The 18751-nt window shown below is 45.0% G+C and overlaps 2 protein-coding genes across 3 annotated transcripts in view; one reads left to right on the top strand and one right to left on the bottom strand.

The window, feature by feature from the left end:
- The window catches only part of Nsdhl (NAD(P) dependent steroid dehydrogenase-like), a 31035-nt gene extending 12994 nt beyond the window's left edge, over window positions 1-18041 (bottom strand). The window contains exons 1-4 of the mRNA XM_008829504.3: window positions 17914-18041; window positions 13690-13799; window positions 11533-11691; window positions 3419-3565 (exon numbers count right to left, since the gene is read on the bottom strand). Coding sequence (XP_008827726.1) covers window positions 3419-3565; window positions 11533-11691; window positions 13690-13761 — 378 coding nt within the window. The 5' untranslated portion in view covers window positions 13762-13799; window positions 17914-18041. The remainder of the gene's footprint in view (window positions 1-3418; window positions 3566-11532; window positions 11692-13689; window positions 13800-17913) is intronic.
- A 142-nt stretch (window positions 18042-18183) lies between these two features.
- Window positions 18184-18751, top strand: part of Cetn2 (centrin 2) — a 5734-nt gene continuing 5166 nt past the window's right edge. Inside the window, exon 1 of one of the 2 annotated variants that reach the window (XM_008829502.3) lies at window positions 18184-18284. In XM_008829502.3, coding sequence (XP_008827724.1) covers window positions 18282-18284 — 3 coding nt within the window. In that variant the 5' untranslated portion in view covers window positions 18184-18281. Of the gene's footprint in view, window positions 18285-18396; window positions 18422-18751 lie in introns of those variants that run through there. The other variant, XM_008829503.3, reaches the window with a different exon arrangement.

Below are 18751 nucleotides of genomic sequence, written 5' to 3'. Positions count from 1 at the left end.
TACTAGGAGAGGACTTTCTAAATTGGACATCAATTGCTCAGGAATTAAGATAAAGAATCAACAAGTGGTACCTCATTAAACTAAAAGGCTTCTGTACAGCAAAGAAGCAAGCAAGGAAGTGAAGAGAAAACCCACAGAGTGGGAGAAAATCTCTACCAGCTACACATCTGACAGAGGTTTAACATCCAGAATGTACTAAGGAGCTGAACAGAAAGTTCTCAAAAGAAGAAGTAAAGATGGCTACGAAGCATCTTAAAAGATGTTCAACATCACTAATAATAAAGGAAATGCACATTAAAACCACTTTAAGATTTCATCTTACCCCAGTCAGACTGGCTAAGTTCAAGAGAACAAATGATACCAAATGTTGGAGAGGATGTGGGGAAAGGGGAACGTTCATCCACTGCTGGTGGGCCTGCATACTTGTTCAACCCCTTTGGAAAGCAGTGTGGAGAACTCTTAAAAAACTGCAAATGAACCTACCATCTGACCCAGTTATACTGCTCCTTGGCATATACCCAAAGAACACATCTTGTTGCAGACACCTGTACATCCATGGTTGTTGTTGCTCTTTTCTCAATAGCGAAGAGGTGGAAGCAACCTAAATGTCTCTCAACTGACGAGTGGATAATGAAAATGTGGTTCATTTATACGATGGAGTTTTCCTTAGCAGTAAAGAAAGATGAAATCATGAAATTTGCAGGTAAATGGATGGAACTAGAAACTGTTATACTAAGTGAAGTAACACAGACTCAGAAAAACAAACGACATATGTTCTCCCTCATATGTGGATCCTAGCACCAAATCCTTGTGAGTATGTATCCAGACATAACTACAGGAACCAGGATAATGAAAAGGAACCAGGGAGATAAAGGAAAAGAAAGAACCTGAAAGAGAAGAACAGTAGAAAACAGGTGTTACTAAGGAAGATATGGATTAAAATGGGGTTATTTTAACTGGAGGCGGGAGGGAGGGTTATACAAAGAACCTTGGGGATAAAGGGAAATAAGGAGCTCAAGAGAGGTGGGACCATAGAAGAAGGGTACTATTAAGGGAGAAATGGGAAAATGGGGGAACTTTAAATGGGGAAACCATGGTGGAAGGGTTAGACAATGTGAGAGATAAATAATGCCTACCTAGTTTCAAAAAAACCAGAGGGAACCATATTAGTCCAACAACCTACTGACAAATTATACATATAACTAGCTCAAGAAACATAATAAATGTTGAGTCAAGGTTTACCTGAGAACCTTTGGTTTTTTCCCAAGCTTTATCTATATACAGCATGGTAATTAGAAGTACCAGACTGGTGGAACTAACCTTCTTGGATGTTTAACAGATATACTTTAATGCCTACACTAATCTGGTCAGAGGGACTTAAAGGACAGTTTTTGTTCCTTGCCCTCCAAGGTCGACTAAGTTCCAGGGGACTATGGAGCATCTTTTAAAATGTCCTGTAACGGTGGTGAGTCACCTGCCCTCTTGATCAAGAAGGCTGTGGAGACCCCACCAGATGGACTTGAACCAGTGTCCAGTCCACAAAGAGGAGGGTCAACACAGAGGAATCATTTCCTCCATGCATCCAAGTGAAGCCAGCCACGGTTGAGCAGGACCTCTGACTTATCTTCACATAGATGGAACTGGTAAAAGAAAGGAGCCAGGGGCTCCTCCCAAGCCTATGGGACCCCTGAGGAACAGATCCTCATACGATCTTAAGAGTAAAAATAAACTGGTTTATTTGAGCCAACTGTATGGTCTTAAACACCCAAAAGGAACGTATAACCAAAGATTAAAGTGATCAGTATAATTCTTTAAGAGTCCATATGTACAGCTAAAGGTTACATAACAAGAAACAATGCCAGACAGGAGATACCTTCCTTTGAGTTGTTGGCCAGGGTGGCCCAAGAGACTTCCAGACAGTAACCCAGCATAGAACTGGGAGAATGAACAGCAGACCCCAATCTTATCTAAAGGAATATTGGGAACTGATTGCTGCTAGATGGGGAAGAGCTGATCTTCCTAAAACAAGGAACTCTAGATAGGCTGACTACATTCAGTGGATGGACAGGCACTGGAGAATGGCTGGGGGCACCGATAACACAGTGGACAGTAAGTAACAGGGATGACAGAGTATATGGGCTCCAGTGTGTGTTGGGGGGAGGCTATGGGAGGGTGCTATTTGGGATGCGGGTGTATAGATGAATAAGATTGTTTGGGATGTTCTGTATGAAATACATGCAAAAAATATCAATCAATAAAAAATGAGTTATATTTGAGGAAGAAGCATAAAAATTTGCTTCATGTTAATTAGTAGATGTGAAAAACATTACTGTTGTAATCTACCTGATGACTTTATATCCATGCTCAGGTGTCAAGGATCTCAGAAAGTGACTATGACTAGCAATAACCAGATATATAGAGATTTGAGACACATGTGCAAACATCTAAGTGTTAGTTTCATTAAAAATGAGTTTTTCTGTATGATACAGTATATTTTAAAATGAAACGGATATCTTTTTTAAAGGTTAAAACCTCATTCAATTTTATGTCTCCTACGGTTTATACTGAGTACAATACTGTATAACTGTATTAATTCAACCATGAACCTAAAAATTTACAACCAATTTTGAAAGAGATGTATCTTTGCTCGAAATTGTTGTTGACTATGTCAATGCCATTGTAATGAAATGCTTCTACTAATTATGTGGTTATGAAATAAATAAAAAATATTCCAGAATCTTAAAAAAACAATATCCATTGATGGATGATCAAATAAAATGTGGACCATCTGTAAAATAGGAGTATTAGCCTTAAAAAGCAAGGGAAAGCCTATTTGCAGACATTGCCGTAAGTGAAATGAACCTGTCACAAAAGGGATAAAAACTGTCTGGGTCCAGTGACAGAAAGTCCTTAAGCGGACAGGAGATGGGGATGGGCAGAAGGACAGAGAGCTGCTGCTTAATGGGTGCTGCCTTTCTGTTAGAGAAGAGAAAGTTCTGGAGATGAATGGTGGTGACAGTTGCTCAATGAAGTGGATATTGTCAATGCCACTGAAGGTATACCTGAAAAAAGAGTTAAAATGGTTAAATGGTGGGCTTAAAATGTTATGTATATTTTGCTTCAATAGAAAATATTTGTAACATCTAAAGTTTGTAGCTCTTTAACCAAAGGTCAATAGACTTAGACTTAGGGTACTCAGGTGGTCTATTTGTATGTACTTATAAGAATATAACCCCAATTGGTTTTTACAAATGGCCCTGCATGAAAACAAGTGATGCCCAGGAGTTAATTTCTAATATCTTCACAACGTTTTAGAAGCCAACCATGAATAAGGCCAGGAAGAACCATGCTTTCCTCCCCTTCCTCCAAAAAGGCAACTACATGTTCTGGATCAAAGTCACTGCAGTGTTCCCCTTACCTGAACTCCAGCCTCTCTGCAGGTTTCAATGACATTCTTGGTGCCAATGAAATTCACTCTATAAAAGAGTTCCTTGTTGTTGCTGGATGATGGGGGTGATGCACAGTGGAAAACTGTGCTGACACCTTTCAGAGCTGGGTACAGGTCCTGGAAAGGCAAACAATGACAAAAGAATCATTCTGGCTTTCGGGAGGTCAACAGTCTTCTCACATTCTCGCCAATCTGTGACCTGTACATCTTTTGGCTCTTCATAAATTGTACAAGCACCACGGAAACATACTCTCGTAAAAGATTCAAGCTACACAAAAGTGTGATGAAACAAAACCAAACTGTCCTTTAATCACTGCTCCTATTACCCTGTCCTGAATGAAAAGGGGTTTGAACACGAGAGGCCCATGGGATCCAGGCAGAGGCCAAACCCATCTATGTGTTCTGGGAACCTAGGGGTATAAAATTCCTACTTGGAACAAGTTTTGAATCACATGAAAGTCTCATATCATTAAAGATACTGTAACAGGCAATACACGGATGTGAAACCTGACAATGCAGCAACTGAAAACGGACTTTAAAGGAAGTCTGATTAACTTACTGCTAAAAGGAACTGCCTTAGGGAACAAGTGGCTATAGATATGGGGCAGGAAATAAGATGAACCAGGAAGACCTTGTCTTAAGATGTTGAAAAGTAAGGATACTCTCCAAGACTCCAGAGGCAACATGTACTCCCTACTTAACGAAGAGGCACTTTGCTCATCAGTGGGATAAGAGTTACAAGTGGAAGTAGCAAGCAAGGGAAAGAACCAACTGTTTAACTTGCACAAGGACTCAAGATCTGAGGATTAAAGGCAAAGACAACACAATGGTGGCTCACCACCACTGCACCAAATCCTCATGAACTCACAGGTTTTAAGTACGATTCATGGTTGTCATCACTAGAAGAAAAAAGCCCACAAATCATGTGCCTAGATTTTGCCACAATTACATATGTCACTACACACAGACGTCACAGTATTGGGAAAGCATTCGAGTAAGGTGCAGATCTCCTAGGCATAAATATGCTCTCCTGGAAGGCCACAGAACAGTAGGTGTATCCCAAAAGATTGGATATCCTTTCTTAAAAATTAAATTTAATATGATTTTGTGTGTGTATATGGTTGCACATACCGATGAGCATATATGTGTGTATTTTTTATTGTATTTTAGTGATTTTCAAATACAATTCGATAGTGCCCACCTTATATTTTGGGACAAGTTCTCTCACTGAACCTGCTTGCTGTTTAGCCAGGTGACTAGCAAGCTCTCATTTCCTTGGCTTCCATCTCCTAACAGGGGGTTGTAGGTGCATGTGGCTGTGCCTAGGCTTTTATTATATATGGGTCCTGGGGATTTGAACTCAGATCTTGCTTTCACAGTAAGTACCTTTCCTCCCGGGCCATCTTTTCAGCTCCCAGCTATCCTTAAGCAACAATTACTCTGTATTTAAGATTCTGTAACTGTCCCGGCAATAACTTTTACAGCTGTTTTTATTTTGGGGTCTAGGATCTAACTGTGAATCACATATGCATGATCCTTCTCTCTCCAATCTCCTTTAACCTAGAGCAATCTCCTGATTTTCCTTTTCTGTCTTTTGTACCACGGTCATATTTCACAGGGGTAGGGATGGTTATTTTACAGACTGCTGATCAATTTGTGCTTGTCTGTTCACGATTACATTCAGGCTTAATAGTTTGGAAGCATTTCACATTAGTGGTGGTGTGTCGTTCTCAGGGCACTGCTGCTAATGCCAAGGTGCATCATTCAATGAACGTAATGGCTACCAGATTTTTACCATCCAAAAGGCACTTTCCCCCTTTGCAACCATTAAGCAATCTGTGGGATGGTAATTCCACGGACAGATTCCAGCGCTTACTGATGGTCCTGGTCTGTAGCATTCCTCAGTGTACAGCATGCAAATGGCAACATTCTCATTTGAAGGTGCCTAGAGCTGAAATTCCTCTGCCCACCCTAATTTTCTTTTTAGTAACTATGGATGCAGATTTCTCTTCTTTTCTTTTCTTTTTTACACATGTATTTGATGTGATTGTGATTTTGGAGGCAAGTGTAAGAACGCTTGTAACACACTATGTTTTTGAGGCTCAAAATGCCCCAACTTTTGACAGTGGAAGTTCTATTGGTTGTTTCCTCTTTTTGGTTTCACTATGTAGTACTGGGTAGCCTGGAACTCACAATGTAGACCAGGCTAACCTCAAACTCACAGTGATCTGCTTGCCTCTTTCAAGTGCTAGGATTCAAGGAATGTGTTACCACACCTGGTTCCTTTGTCCTTTAGACATATACTCATTAATTTGGTCCCAAGAAAAGCCCTAAGCATGCTTATTACTATTGAGGTTCTGATGATATTGAGGAAAAATAAACTATCAAGTCCAACTGAATGTCTCCTATTCCACAGTGGAGCAGAGGTATGGTGCAGTCACACACCAGCTACTGTCCTCTAATCCAGTTCAGTTCGGACCCTATCTGTTGATACAGTTGAGGTTTCAGTCCCCAGGGCTGACCCCCATTCCGGGTTTGGGTGCCACCAACAGGCACCATGTGCCTTTACCTGAGCTTTTGATGAAAAATGGCTGTAAATTGAGCTTCCCATACCCTCCTTTTTGTCTAAGTGTTGTGGTGGGAATGGAACCTAGAGACTTGCACATGGTAAGTACCCTCAAACCCCCTCCATGGGTTTAATTTGTGCAAGTGGTTCACATACTTTCAGTAAACACGTCCATTAACTTATTATGAAGCATGCAGAGGAAGAGCTGTGGAGGGAGAGGCAGTGAGGGAGTGGTGTGGGGCTTCCACCTTCTCTCTGGGCACACAACCTGCAGCTTCATTACATGAGCATGAAGGAAGCATAGCGAGTGTATAGAAATGTGACCAGACACTAACACAGTAAATGGGGAAACCCAGGAAGGCCTGTCGGGCCAGATTCCTCTTGACTACTCTGTGTGGCCAACCCTTCTGACACTGGGTATGGGAGAGTACATGACTCATCTTTAGAAAGAGAAATTATAGTTTCTATAGCCTGCCTTGGAGAAGGAGCTGTGAGCTAGGAACTGTGGGTGAAAACCAAACCTACCCCGTCTCCTGATTTTTGGGGTTTGTACTCATGATGGACCAGAGAGGGTGGGGAGAGGGGTCCAGAAAATGAATCACAAAGTCTTTAGTTCCACAGAAATATATAAAAGAGGCTGGGTGTGGTGGCTCACACGTGTAACCCCAGCACTCAGGAGGGAAAGACAAAAGCTTCAATGTAACTTGAGATTCTGCTGCTTTTTGTAGCCTCTAGACATAATGAATACAAAATTATCAAGATATTTATCCCTTCTATACTTAGTCTTTGAAATCTGATGTGTATTTTACACTTACAGTGCCTCTGACTGCAGACTTGCCCCATTTGAAGTGCAGATGGCCACATGTGGCCAATGGCTGCCTTACTGGAAAGTATAGCCGCAGATCTATCAGTTCACAGGAAACAGCAGATGGCACAGGGACATGCTGATACCACAGAGGTGTAATCAATCAGCAAAATCCAGACCCTGGCAAATGCTACAGGACAACAGATACACTTTCTACTAAAGACCAAGACGAGAAGACCCCTGGGATGATGATAGAAAAGTCTTATGAGATATTCAGGGACATTCAGGAACTATCAACAGTTCCTCTAAAATATGATCTTGTTTTTTAATGATTTTTATGTTTTAGAGACAAATTCTGAAATATTTAGTAATAGATTGGTATGTTGAAGCTTGGCTTCAAAATAATCCGAAAGGGAAGCCACTGAGATGACCAAGTCAGTAAAGTGCTTGTTTAAGTATGAGCACCTAAGTTTAATACCCAATACTCAACGTAAAAAAAGTTGCACATGGAGATGTGTGTGTAAATCACAGTGCTGGGGAGGCAGAGCTGGGCAGATTCCCAGAGTTCGCAGGTCAGCTGGCCTAGTGGAATCTATGAGCTCCAGGTTCAGTGGCCCTGTCTGAAAAAATAAGGTGGAGAGGGACTGAGGAAGACACCTGATGTCAACTTCTGGCTTACACATGCGTAAGTTTCCTCACCCCCCCCCCCCACAGAAACAGATCTGGCAGGGTAAAGATGAGATAAGATTGGCCATGTGTAAGAGAGAGAATTTATACAACAGTAGAAAGAGAGGAAGAGAGAGGAAGAAAAGGAGGGAGAAAGAGGGGGCAGGAATCTGCGGCAGAGGCTGAAAGGCAGAGGATGTAACGAAGACTACAACTGAGGCCTGGGTATTTTTTGAGAATATAAAGAATGAAAAGAATATCCTAAATCCACGAGTAGAAAACTCAGATGCCCTACAAAGGAACAAGAATTTGATTGAAAGACTTCTTGTCAGCTATAAAAGATGCCACAGGGCAGGGCAACCTTAAAGTCACATGTAATTGACATCGCAATACCATGGGTCTGGAACGACGAAGAAAACACATTTCAGTTGGTGAGCATCTACTTCCATCTGGTTGTTTGGAGAGCAGAACCAGGAAGAAAAGACAATGTGTGGAGAGGTGTGGAAGAAAGATGGCCTGAAGTCCCAGCACTGGGAGGCAGAGGCAGGAGAATCATTTGAGTCCACAAGCTTGATGCATTAAAAAATTTTCTTTTGATTCATTTATTTTTATTTCATGCGTATGAGGGTTTTGGCTGCATGTATATAGTTGCACCCATATCGTGTCGTGCAATGCCCATAGAGGCCAGAAGAGGGCATTGGATCCTCTGGAACTGGAGTTACAGATGGTTATTAGTCAAAATATAGGTGCTGTGAACAGAACCCAAGTCCCCTGGAAGAGTAGCAAGTGCTCTTAACGGCTGAGCCATCTCTTCAGGCCCAGCCTGACCCATTGTTAAATGCTCCCTATCATGTTATTCACCTGAATCATTCCCGCCTTCGTCTCCTTAGATCAGACGTCAAGATCCATCATTACAGCTTTCTTTACCTTACCCGTCTCAGCCTTTATCAGACTTGTCTGGAAAACTCTGGCCCTGGTTAATGCTCCTTGTCCCTGGTCCATGCCTGAACCCAAAAAGCTGAGTCACAAGAGAACACGCTGTGCTGGGCGGGTCTCCTTTCAAAATCAGATTTAAGGAAAAGTAGAAATAATATATTAACAAGAACAGCAAAGCAAAACAGTTCAGAGAGCAGTTTACTAAGGGTTCTGGTTTCCTTTGAGGGGATACAGCAGTGTTCCAAAGACTCGAAACCCCTACCTTCCTGCTGCTGATGTTCTCTAGTGAAAATACAGAGGTAGTAGACGCACAGTCCATCAGCTCCTGCCCAGTGTTATGCAGAAGCAGCACAAGGGAAATGAGGAAGGGCACGGGGTACAGCACACATGGCTCAGAGAATTACAGGGAGTCAGAGAGCAAGCCCAGGCAGAACGGCAGCAGGTGCAAGGATCCTGAGGGAGAAACTCTGTCAGCAAGCTTGAGGCGCAGTAAGATCATGTTCTTCGAGCAGAGCCATGAGGGGGACCCTGGGAAGGAGTGATGCTAAAGAGGGTGCAGGGTGACATACTGTGTAGGACATGGTGGTGGTTACATGGGTCTCTCTTTTGCTTTGAATAGAACTGTATAGATTGCAGGCTTCTGTAGAGAGGGTGATGGGGTCTACTTTCTACATTAAGAAGATTCCTATAACACCTAGGTGAGAGACAATGGCTTGGACCAGGATGTGGGAAGTCATTGGATTCAGTAGAGTCAACAAGTTTTATTAATGGATAGGATGGAGGGTGCGAAAGAAGTCAAGGATGACTCTAAGGAAAAGACAGAGTGGGCCAGTCATGGAGACAGGAGTGAGTCAGCTGTGACAGGAGGAGCTGGCAGTAGGAAGCTAACCCAAGGCTGGGGATGGTAGGTGGGGATGGTTGTGTGATGACGCGTAGCAGGCAGTTGGGTAAGCCATGTATTGGCACATGATGCTGGGGGCTTGTTGCCTCTGCATGGCAGTGAAGGCATGAGGTAGGACGGGTGCACTGGGACACCAACTGTACCAGGACAGGAGGAGATCCAAAGAAAACCCAGAGCCTGAAAAGGTCAAAAATGATAGTGATAAGGAGATCAAGAAGGGCAGGCGCTAAGGTAGGCGGACCCATGCTGAGAACCGTGTCACAGAACATATGCCAAGAAAGATCAGATAAGATTGAGCGGCCAAGGCCAAGTCACCTTCACAAAGGGTCATGGCTAGGTCCCTGGTGCCATGTGAAGGGGCTTCTGGGAGGAGACGCCACAGTGTTCCCATGAGACAGTGGAATGAGGGTCCAAAGGCAGGGTGGGTACAAGGCCCTTAGAGCCTGGCTATAAATGGTGGTGTCTAGAAGTGGGCGTGTCAAGTGAACAGCATTGCAGTGTGTGTGTGCTGCCAGCTATGATCTGGCAGATTCCCTCATGGGTCACTATGCAGGGCAGAGTTGGGGGTCCCAGCTGGCACCAGATGTGAGTGAAGAAAGAGGCGTCCTCAGGCAGGGAGGCATGGAAGACGCAGTGCAGTGCAGATGCAGGTGTGGTCTGTGGGTGTGGGCTAGGTGGCACTGGAGGAGGCTGAGGGCTACAGCTACAACCGAAGCAAGAAGCAGCCAGAGTGTATATGCTGCTCAGAGGGGCCCAAGTAAGAGATATGGCCGAGTTCACCAGGACTCGGCTAGGACATGAAGGGAACATCAATGCATCACCAGGCGAAGAGACCTTAAGCACAAAGCAGGTTTCTGTAGGAGGCGGAGGTACTCACTCAGGGTGCCACGTCCGTTGCACGCAAGCGTCCTGCCTGTCCTACCAACTTCACACTTGTCTGCCCACTCCCAGAATCACATAAACTCACTCTTTGAATTTAATCTGACTCTCTCCACTGCCTGCCTGGGCTGTTTCTCAGAAGAACCCTGGTGACATATATGACAAGAAGAGACTGGGGGAAGGGTATCCGGAGCAAGGGGGCCATGGAAGCACAGGTGGTGAGGATACAGTGGAGACAGTGGCACCGGAAATGGCCAGTCGGTTGAGCTGAAGTACTTGAGGGTAGGATTGGAAAGATAGCAGGTGGTGCCCAGAGTGCAATGTGTGCCACTGACAGGGATGTACGTACTGGGGTGACAGGTCCAGGTGTAGGGAATGACAATGGGAGTAGAGGACAAGTGTTCATTGTGTGAGAAGAAGCAAGAGAAAAGAGAAGCAAGGCTAGCGAGCTCGTCTTCATAAACACTGAGTTCTACAACCCATGCCAGAAGTGCAGACCCACCAACATCAGCCAGGAGTAGAAATCATTATGGAGGAAAGCGGAGTCTCTTAGGAAGGGGCATGAGTGCCTGTGGAATGCAGCCATAAACTGACACGACACTTTTGTTGGGCAACTTGGCAACATCTAAAAAAGCTCAAAATACAAAGACCCCATACAACATGGCTAGAACTTAACATTATATTCAGGGAAAGCAGCTGGACATCAAAGGCACCTGTTCTATGATTCCCTGCTCATGACATGTGCAGGACAGTGAGATAGTGACTAAAAACAGAGGAACTGTGTTGAGGGACTTGGGGGTGAGAGAATGGGACATGAACAGTTACAGGAGTTCCTTTTGGGATGAAGAAAATGTTCCAGAAGTAGACAGTGGGGAATGATAGGAGAGCTCTGAAGAAATGTTAAAATCTACTTCAGTATACATTTCAAAAATGTGAATTTTATGGGGTGTGATATATATCTCAGTTAAAAGGAACGAATACCCTATGTCCTACCATCCACATGCTTTAGAGTAGCAGTCTGCATGCTACGACCCATGACATGTTTGGTGAAATGTTTTGGTAAAGTTCTCTTGGCATACAGCCTAGACTGCTCACTGACATGTGCATTGTGGCTGCCTTCACACTCCTTTGACAGAATCGAGCCGCGGTGACACAGACAACAGTTGTTCACTCTGAGTAGTGACAACACAATATGTAAAATTATTTCCTATAACTTTCACATTTTTCAAAATAAAAGTAATTTTCTTTAAACTATGGTTTGCTTGGCATCTGAGCTTGTAATTTCCCTTTTGGGGCCTGTGGGAGATCAGCAAGGCTATAGGGTGCCTTACCTGTTGGCTGCAGAGATCGCCTATGAAGAACTGTACCTGAGGGTTGTCAAACCCTTGGCGCATATCAAATACATTGACAGCATAGCCTCGTGCCAGTAACTGCTCCACCATGTGCTGCCCCAGGAACCCAGAGCCTCCAATCACCGTGCACTTCTTAGCCTGCAGAAACAGGGATGGCAGGAGGACCAGAAAATAAAAAAGGTCAGGCTTACATGCTGTGAACCATTGCAATGGCATGCCACCAGTTCTTGAAACTGCTGAGCTCAGCGGAAATCTTGATATAATTGTGGTGTCTGAGCACCAGTGTCATCTCCTCTCCTGGGTTCAGCAAGGAGGGAAGAGAGAGAAGTGACAAAACCAGACTGGTAGACTGATGACATAATCCATTCTTTGTATTTAGTAGGAGGGAACTAAAATGCCTATTTTAGTAGAAGGGAACTAAATTGCCTATTTAAAAAGCCAAACACCAAAGATGATACCCTCTTGCTCCTGATATGTGATCTTGGGCACTTCTCTATGGCCAGAAACACACACACACACACACACACACACACACACACACACACACACACACACACACACACACACACACACACACACACACACACACACACACACACACACACACACACACAATCATTTGAGCATTTTCAATTAAAACATCAGAAAGGAGCTGTTTCCAAACTCTCAGGACAAAGCATTCAAAAGTGGAAACCTAGCCAGGTGCAGTGACGCACACTTTTAATCCCAGCAGTTGAGAGGCAGAGGCAGGTGAATCTCTGTGAGATGGAGACTAGCCTAGTCTACATAGCCGGTTCTAGGCCAGCTGGGGCTACATAGTGAGACTCTGTCTCAAAAAAACCAAACAAACAAAAAGTTGAAACTTGGTGATAATAGCAGTTTGTTATGATGGTTTTTTCTAGCTGTTCTGTAGCAATAAAATCTTTAAAAATATTTATTATTTTTATTTTATGTGTATGAGTGTTTTGCATGCGTGTATGCAAATGCACCTGTGTCATGCAGTGCCTGCAGATATCAGAAGAGGGCATCAGATCCTCTGGAACTGGAGTTAGGATGGTTGTTAGACATCATGTGGGTGCTAGGATTCAAATGTGGGTCCTCTGCAAGAGCAACCAGTGCTCTTCACCACTGAGTCATCCCTACAGCTCCAAAATCTTCATTTACACAAAAAGTATTGATAGCTGGTAAGTGGCTTCAACCAAAGAGACCCTCAAGAAGCTTTACTCTGAGCTCTCCACCAAAACGAGGGTGACCTGGTGGCTCTGGAATCCTTTTGGGGGTCTCTAACTTACTAATATTTGATACAGACACAATTGTGATGTGGAATGTTTATTTTTATTTTTATTGGTCTTTTTGAGACAGGGTCTCCCTGTAGTGAAGTAGAATGTTTATGAAGAGTGAACTGCACAGCAGACTTGCAGACCTATATGAAGACGCTCCAGACTCCACAATTCCTTGGGTCTCTTCTGAGACTTGTGACAGTAGATCTTAAGGGGCTGACAACTGCTACTGCTACCATCTGGGAAGGCTTTTAAGTCATTTCACCAGGAAGCCCAGGCTAGCACACTGGAGGCCACACGAGGGAAAACTGACATGCCTAGCCAACATTTACTGCCACTAAATGCATGAGCGAGTGCACCTGACATATGCATATCAGGGGTACCCAGCCTATAATCTCGCAGCTGGGCCCAGAGTCATATGCAAAGAACCCCTGCTTTCTGATATTCTTTGTTACACAGAAATAAGTAATTGATGTACCTTTAAAATTTTTTTGATCTATTTATTTTTATTTTATGTGCATGAGTGTTTTGCCGGTTTTTATGTAAGTGCACCACATGTGATCAATGCCTGCAGATGCCAGAAAAGGGCACGGGATCCCCTGGAACTGGAGTTACAGATGGTTGTTAGCCACCATGTTGGTGCTAGGAACCAAACCCAGATCCTCTCTAAGAGTAGCAAATATTCTTAACCACTAAGCTATCATACTAGTCTATAACTAATATATCTTAAGCCAAGGTATAAATCATATAAAAACATAACCAGTATTTATTGAACAAATGGATTAAATACATCTTAAAATGTACAGGTAAATATCAATGGCTTGACTTGCCGCTACCTTTTAATGTTAGTACTCACTTTGGGAATGTCTTCTGTCCAACATGTCCCTTTGACCTGGTCTTCCTTTGGCTTACCAACTGTTTGTTCCATTATGGCTCAAACTACTTGTTTGCAATTAACTCTTCTTCCTAAAGACATAATTAGAGAAAGACACTGATGTTACATGAAGCAAAGCATCTTTAGCTGTTAGGGTTGAGTGTCCGTCTATATACAGCTGCCCAGCTGCTGGCTGAAGTGCCGTCAGCACCCTCTGCTGGAGGGTGCTCTCCTAGCGCATGCTGGGTCCTTTAACTTAGAATATACTTGTATTAGAGGCAGGACAGGAAGCCAGTTAATAGCTCCCTTCATCAGTTACAACAGGAACATGATTTGGATTATAGCTTTTTCCATGGCACGCATGTGCCTTAATTATTTTTCCTTTCTCTTGAGGTGCTCATTACATAGAGCACAGGTCTTAGCCTAGGGTCTGGACCTGGCCCTTCCACGAACAACATACATGTGCTCCATGCATTTCTTTCTACTGCAGTTTAGTTTGCCTATCAGTGAAACTGACTCAAGTGCTGATCCCTATGCTGTCAGAGGAGGATACTCTGGTAGGTGGCAGGAAGTGACAGTACTCTCGACTGTTAAGTCCATCCTGACTGTGCAGAAGAGCTTTGGAGCCATCAGAAACCTTTGGGTAGTAGTCAGAGAATGGTGGGGACCAAGCAGTTCATGTGGCCAAACAGAAGAGAACAGCCCAGGTGAGACCTCAGCATGTCCTCTCGTTGCCATTTACCCACAGTACCAGTTGCAAGTGCAAAGAAGGAATTTACTGATGAGGTACTTGGAGATAGAAAAAAGATTCAGAGAACAGCAGTGAGTGAAGGCATGTCAGACAGCCAGCACTGCCTGGGTTTTGTGCTGACTCTAATCCAATCCCACACCTGGACTTTTGCACAACCTGCCACTTTCAAACAATGGGTGCCATCGTGTGTCCCTGTAGCAACTGATTTTATGAGTGTATTCATTTTGTGGGCCTTGAAATAGATATCCTGACCCTGAGTGTTTGACGGAGCCACTTATGGGGAGTTTTTCTGAACTCATGGTGGAAGTTATCAGTTGTGATTAATAATCTTGTCAAAGAGGATTTAGAATCACCCAGGAGGTGAACCTCTATTCATGTCTGTGGGGGTGTTTCTCTGAGGTGGGAAGGCCCACCCTGCATGTGGGGCCTGGGCTGAATGAGGATAAGGCAAGCAGAGCAGCAGCGTTCACCTCTGTGAACACAATGCAACCTGCCACCCCACACTCCTGTAGCCGTAACTGCCCCGCCATGACAGACTGTACTCTCAACCAAAGTAAACCTTGCCTTCCTTAGATTACTTCTTGCCAAGTACTTCCTCACAGTAACTAAATACTACCCAAAGCATCGGTTAAGTATATTTCAAAGCTTGATTTTCCCTGGGTCTTTGCACATATACCTAATGGACACGGAAAGTTAACCCACAGCTGTGGTTGTTCCATCTCTCTTTCTCACCCATTCCCCTGCATACTGGCAGGGGCCCTGACATCTGTTCACCTCAAATACATGTGGCTGAGATTTGACTCATATGGCTCCATGTACAGGAAGACCCAAGTTGCTGGAGAACTGGATTAGGGTATTTGTTTATTTTTATTATATATATATTGAGATGGGGGTCTGACTATGTAGCCCTGGCAGGCCTGGAACTCTCAGAGATCTGCTTCTCTCTGCCTCCGGAGTGCTAGGATTAAAGTCATGTGCCACCATGCCTGGCAGGATTAGAGCACCTTGCACCAAAGCCTGACAGGCATAGTCTGAGTTGGCTTGCTTGCTTCTGAATCACAGGCACACAAGACTGTGTCCAGCATGGAGCAGGCATTCACCTGCCTGCTGGATTCAGGGCTACACCAAGTGTTTACCCATGCAGACCCCTGCTGCTCTAGTCACATACCCAGAGACTGCCCTCTAGAGGCTCCACTAAGCAGATGGCTTTGTTCTTAGGCTGGTGTGCTGAAATCACAAATGCCTACTCACTGAGGTTCTTCAGATCCTCAGGGAAACACAGGCAAATGAGAAGGCAGACAGCATCCATGGAGGCAAGGAGATGCTCACATCTAGCTTGTAATCCTGCAAAGGCCACACCTGACCTTTCCTAGTGGGGGTTTGCATAGTATATGTGCAGCCATAATGGTCTGCCCACTAGCCTGTGGGGTCCCATCACAGGGCAGGGCTATCCAGGCTTACGAAGCTAGACCATCTCTTGTAGGGTTCTGCTTCCGAAAGCCTTTGCTCATCTCCATTGTCTGTGAAAAGCATACAGTACTCTCTTCAAAGCTGGCTAAATCAATGAATCCAGAGCCTGTGCCTGGGTTCAAATCCCAGGTCTACTTCTGCCAGCAGGGGTCCCTCTTGGGAGCTTTTTAAAGGAACTGCACCTGCTTCTTCATCTATAAACCAAACAGTCTTACAAGAGTGTGATGAGGATTAAAGAAAATCAAGTAGAAAATGCACACAAAGCCCTCAGCACATGTGGAGTACCTGTTAATACCCCATTAAAAGCAGTTATTATTATGTAAATATCACTTCCACAGCAGCAGGCTACCTCCCCTCCCCTCCTTGGTGGTCCTCTTCTGAACTCCTCCAGCACTTTCTACCTCTCCAGCTTACCTGAAGCCATGCTGTGCTCCCTGAGTACAGACTGCTTAACACGCACAAGGCCCTGGCTTTGATCCCCAGCACAAAAAGAAGAAAAACAAGGGAAAAGACAGACTGAAACATTCCCCCTCCCCTTCCTTCAAAAATTCACCTCAAAATTTCTACTCACTTCCTAATTAAGGTGACTAATCACCTTGCTACCTAAAGCTTTTAGAAGAGGTAGGAAGAAAAATGGGGTAAAAGTCAGTTAGCTTAGGGAGCCCAAGGATGACAAAAATCCAATCTGTGGTCTTCCCCTCCAATGTTGAGGAGATTAAGTGACCTTTTCACTGAAGATCTTTGAGATAGTCACAGGGAGGGAATGCTTCCCACAACACCTGGCAACGGAGCACTCCAAAAAAAAAAAAGCAAGATGAGGTCTTGGGTACAAACTGAATAGGGTATTTAGTTGACCTCACTAGGAAAGTGAGCAGGACTGAAGACCTAGGAGGGAAGAGCTAGCCCAGGCATTCAGAAGGGACAGGTGCAAAAGTTCAATGCAGGGTGTGGGGGGCAGGGATCTGGGAGGAGTTAGAGGGAGAAGTGTGAGGGTAGTGAATATGATCAAAATAGATTGCATGCATGTGTGAAATTCTGCAAGAATGAATACAAATATTTAAAAAATTTCAGCACAGCAATGTGCCTGGAAGTTGAGGCTGGGCAACAAAACCAGTGTTCTGAAGGGGTGGGTCTGAGACCTGGTGAAGAGGAAGGCAGCAGTTAGGGGAATGATAGGAGATGTGTATCATGCCAGGCATTGCAGGTGAGAACTCCAGTTCATGCTGTTGAGGGCCTACGGAGCAGTACAGGTATCAAAGGGGAAAATAAAGGAACTTCAGGGTGCAGAACTGAGATGTCAGAGGGCTGAGGAGAGGAGGACACTGGGAAAGGAGTCAAACAGGACACAAAGGTTTTGGACCTCGTTCACTGCTCAAAGAGCAGGAGAGTAAAGGGGCGATGTTTCAATTATGGGGTGCTGGTCTGCCTCACGCTTCTCTCGGCCTGACAACTGATGCTATGTCCTTAATGCCCCTTAATTTCTGCTCTAATGTTCAGAACGAAAGCAGGTGAAAGTGAAGGTCGAGGTACTGCTTTGGCTGAGGGCCAGCTCTGGACCTCCAGTTCCCTAGCACATACTCCCCTTTAATTTTACAAGCACTCCTCACTTCCAGAAATCGTGCGACTTTGCCTACAACCGGGTCTTGGCCATTAGTGCTCCTTCCAATGGGACTCCAGTGCATGTCTAACGAGGTGCATTTTGATGAACCCTCTAGCCCCAAGGTCTAGGTAAACTGATAAGTCAGTCTTTTCTTGTAGAGGCAACTTCATAGACAAAGCCTCGGGAGGATTTGGTTTCTAGTCCCGATCCTCTGAGCCTTTGCAATGGTGTTCGGCAGGCACACTCCACCTTTTCAGATCTCAGCTGCCCCGTGCACAAGTCAGCACTTTGGAACCCAAGGATATGTCTTTCCTGGCCCCTCGGATGGTATGTCCCCAACTGCGTCCCCTCGCGCTCCCTCAGGGTCCTGGCGCCCAATTCTTACCCAGTGTAAACGAGCTCGCCGCCGGCCTCAGCTTGCCTGCAGCCAGCACCAGTGAACTTTAACTCCAGATCTCCACCCTTTTCTCCTACCGGAGGTGTCAGCCCACCATGAGCCGAGCTTCCTCCACGCAGGTGATTGGCCCACCTCAGCGCCGGCTCAGCCAATCGAAGCTCGCCGCTCGATCTTGCCGAATGAGGCCATGCCTCGACCGCCCCTGTGCCCTGGGCGGGGCTCGGCTGGGTTACCTCCACCCACTTTATCTCTGCGCCAATGGGAAGCGGGCCGCGAGCGCGCGCGGAGCCTTGGGAAGGGCGCGGAGGCCGTGAGTACGCCGTTGCCTTAACAACGGGCTGCAGAGTCCCTCGGCTATGGTAAGTGTTGGACGTTCCGTGGAACCTCGCGCCGCGACGCTGAGCCCTTCCTAGGCCTTGCTCCGACCCTGTACCCTGTTCTGTACCATTCTCGGCTGTGACGCATCAGTCTTTCCTTTGATCTCTCTCCCGGAAGGGTAGGATGCCACCAGCCGCATGCCTGGCCTGCGCTAAACCGCTACTTCCCTTACCCTCGGCCGGTTCCCACCCGCCTTTTGAGCTCCCCTGGCTTTCCCGGAACCGCTCTGAGAGCATCCCCATGCAAAGAAGCTTTAAGATCTGCGGAGAACCAGGCCTGATGTCCGTTTCGCGCTTCTAAAGTTTTTGCAGTGCTAAGAGGTTTATTATGGTCTGATAGTTAGCATGTATTTTGCCATTTAAATATTGTGGTATTCCGGAGATGCTTTGAGCTTCTCTAAGAAGGCACGAAGGAGCCAAATGGATTGGGTCTTATTACTTAATACTGG

The sequence above is a fragment of the Nannospalax galili genome, unplaced genomic scaffold (genome assembly GCF_000622305.1).
Source record: "Nannospalax galili isolate Female #2095 unplaced genomic scaffold, S.galili_v1.0 scaffold513, whole genome shotgun sequence".
Lineage (NCBI taxonomy): Eukaryota > Metazoa > Chordata > Mammalia > Rodentia > Spalacidae > Nannospalax > Nannospalax galili.
Note: the sequence above shows the minus strand (reverse complement) of the source record. Positions and strands in the feature narration are given on the sequence as shown.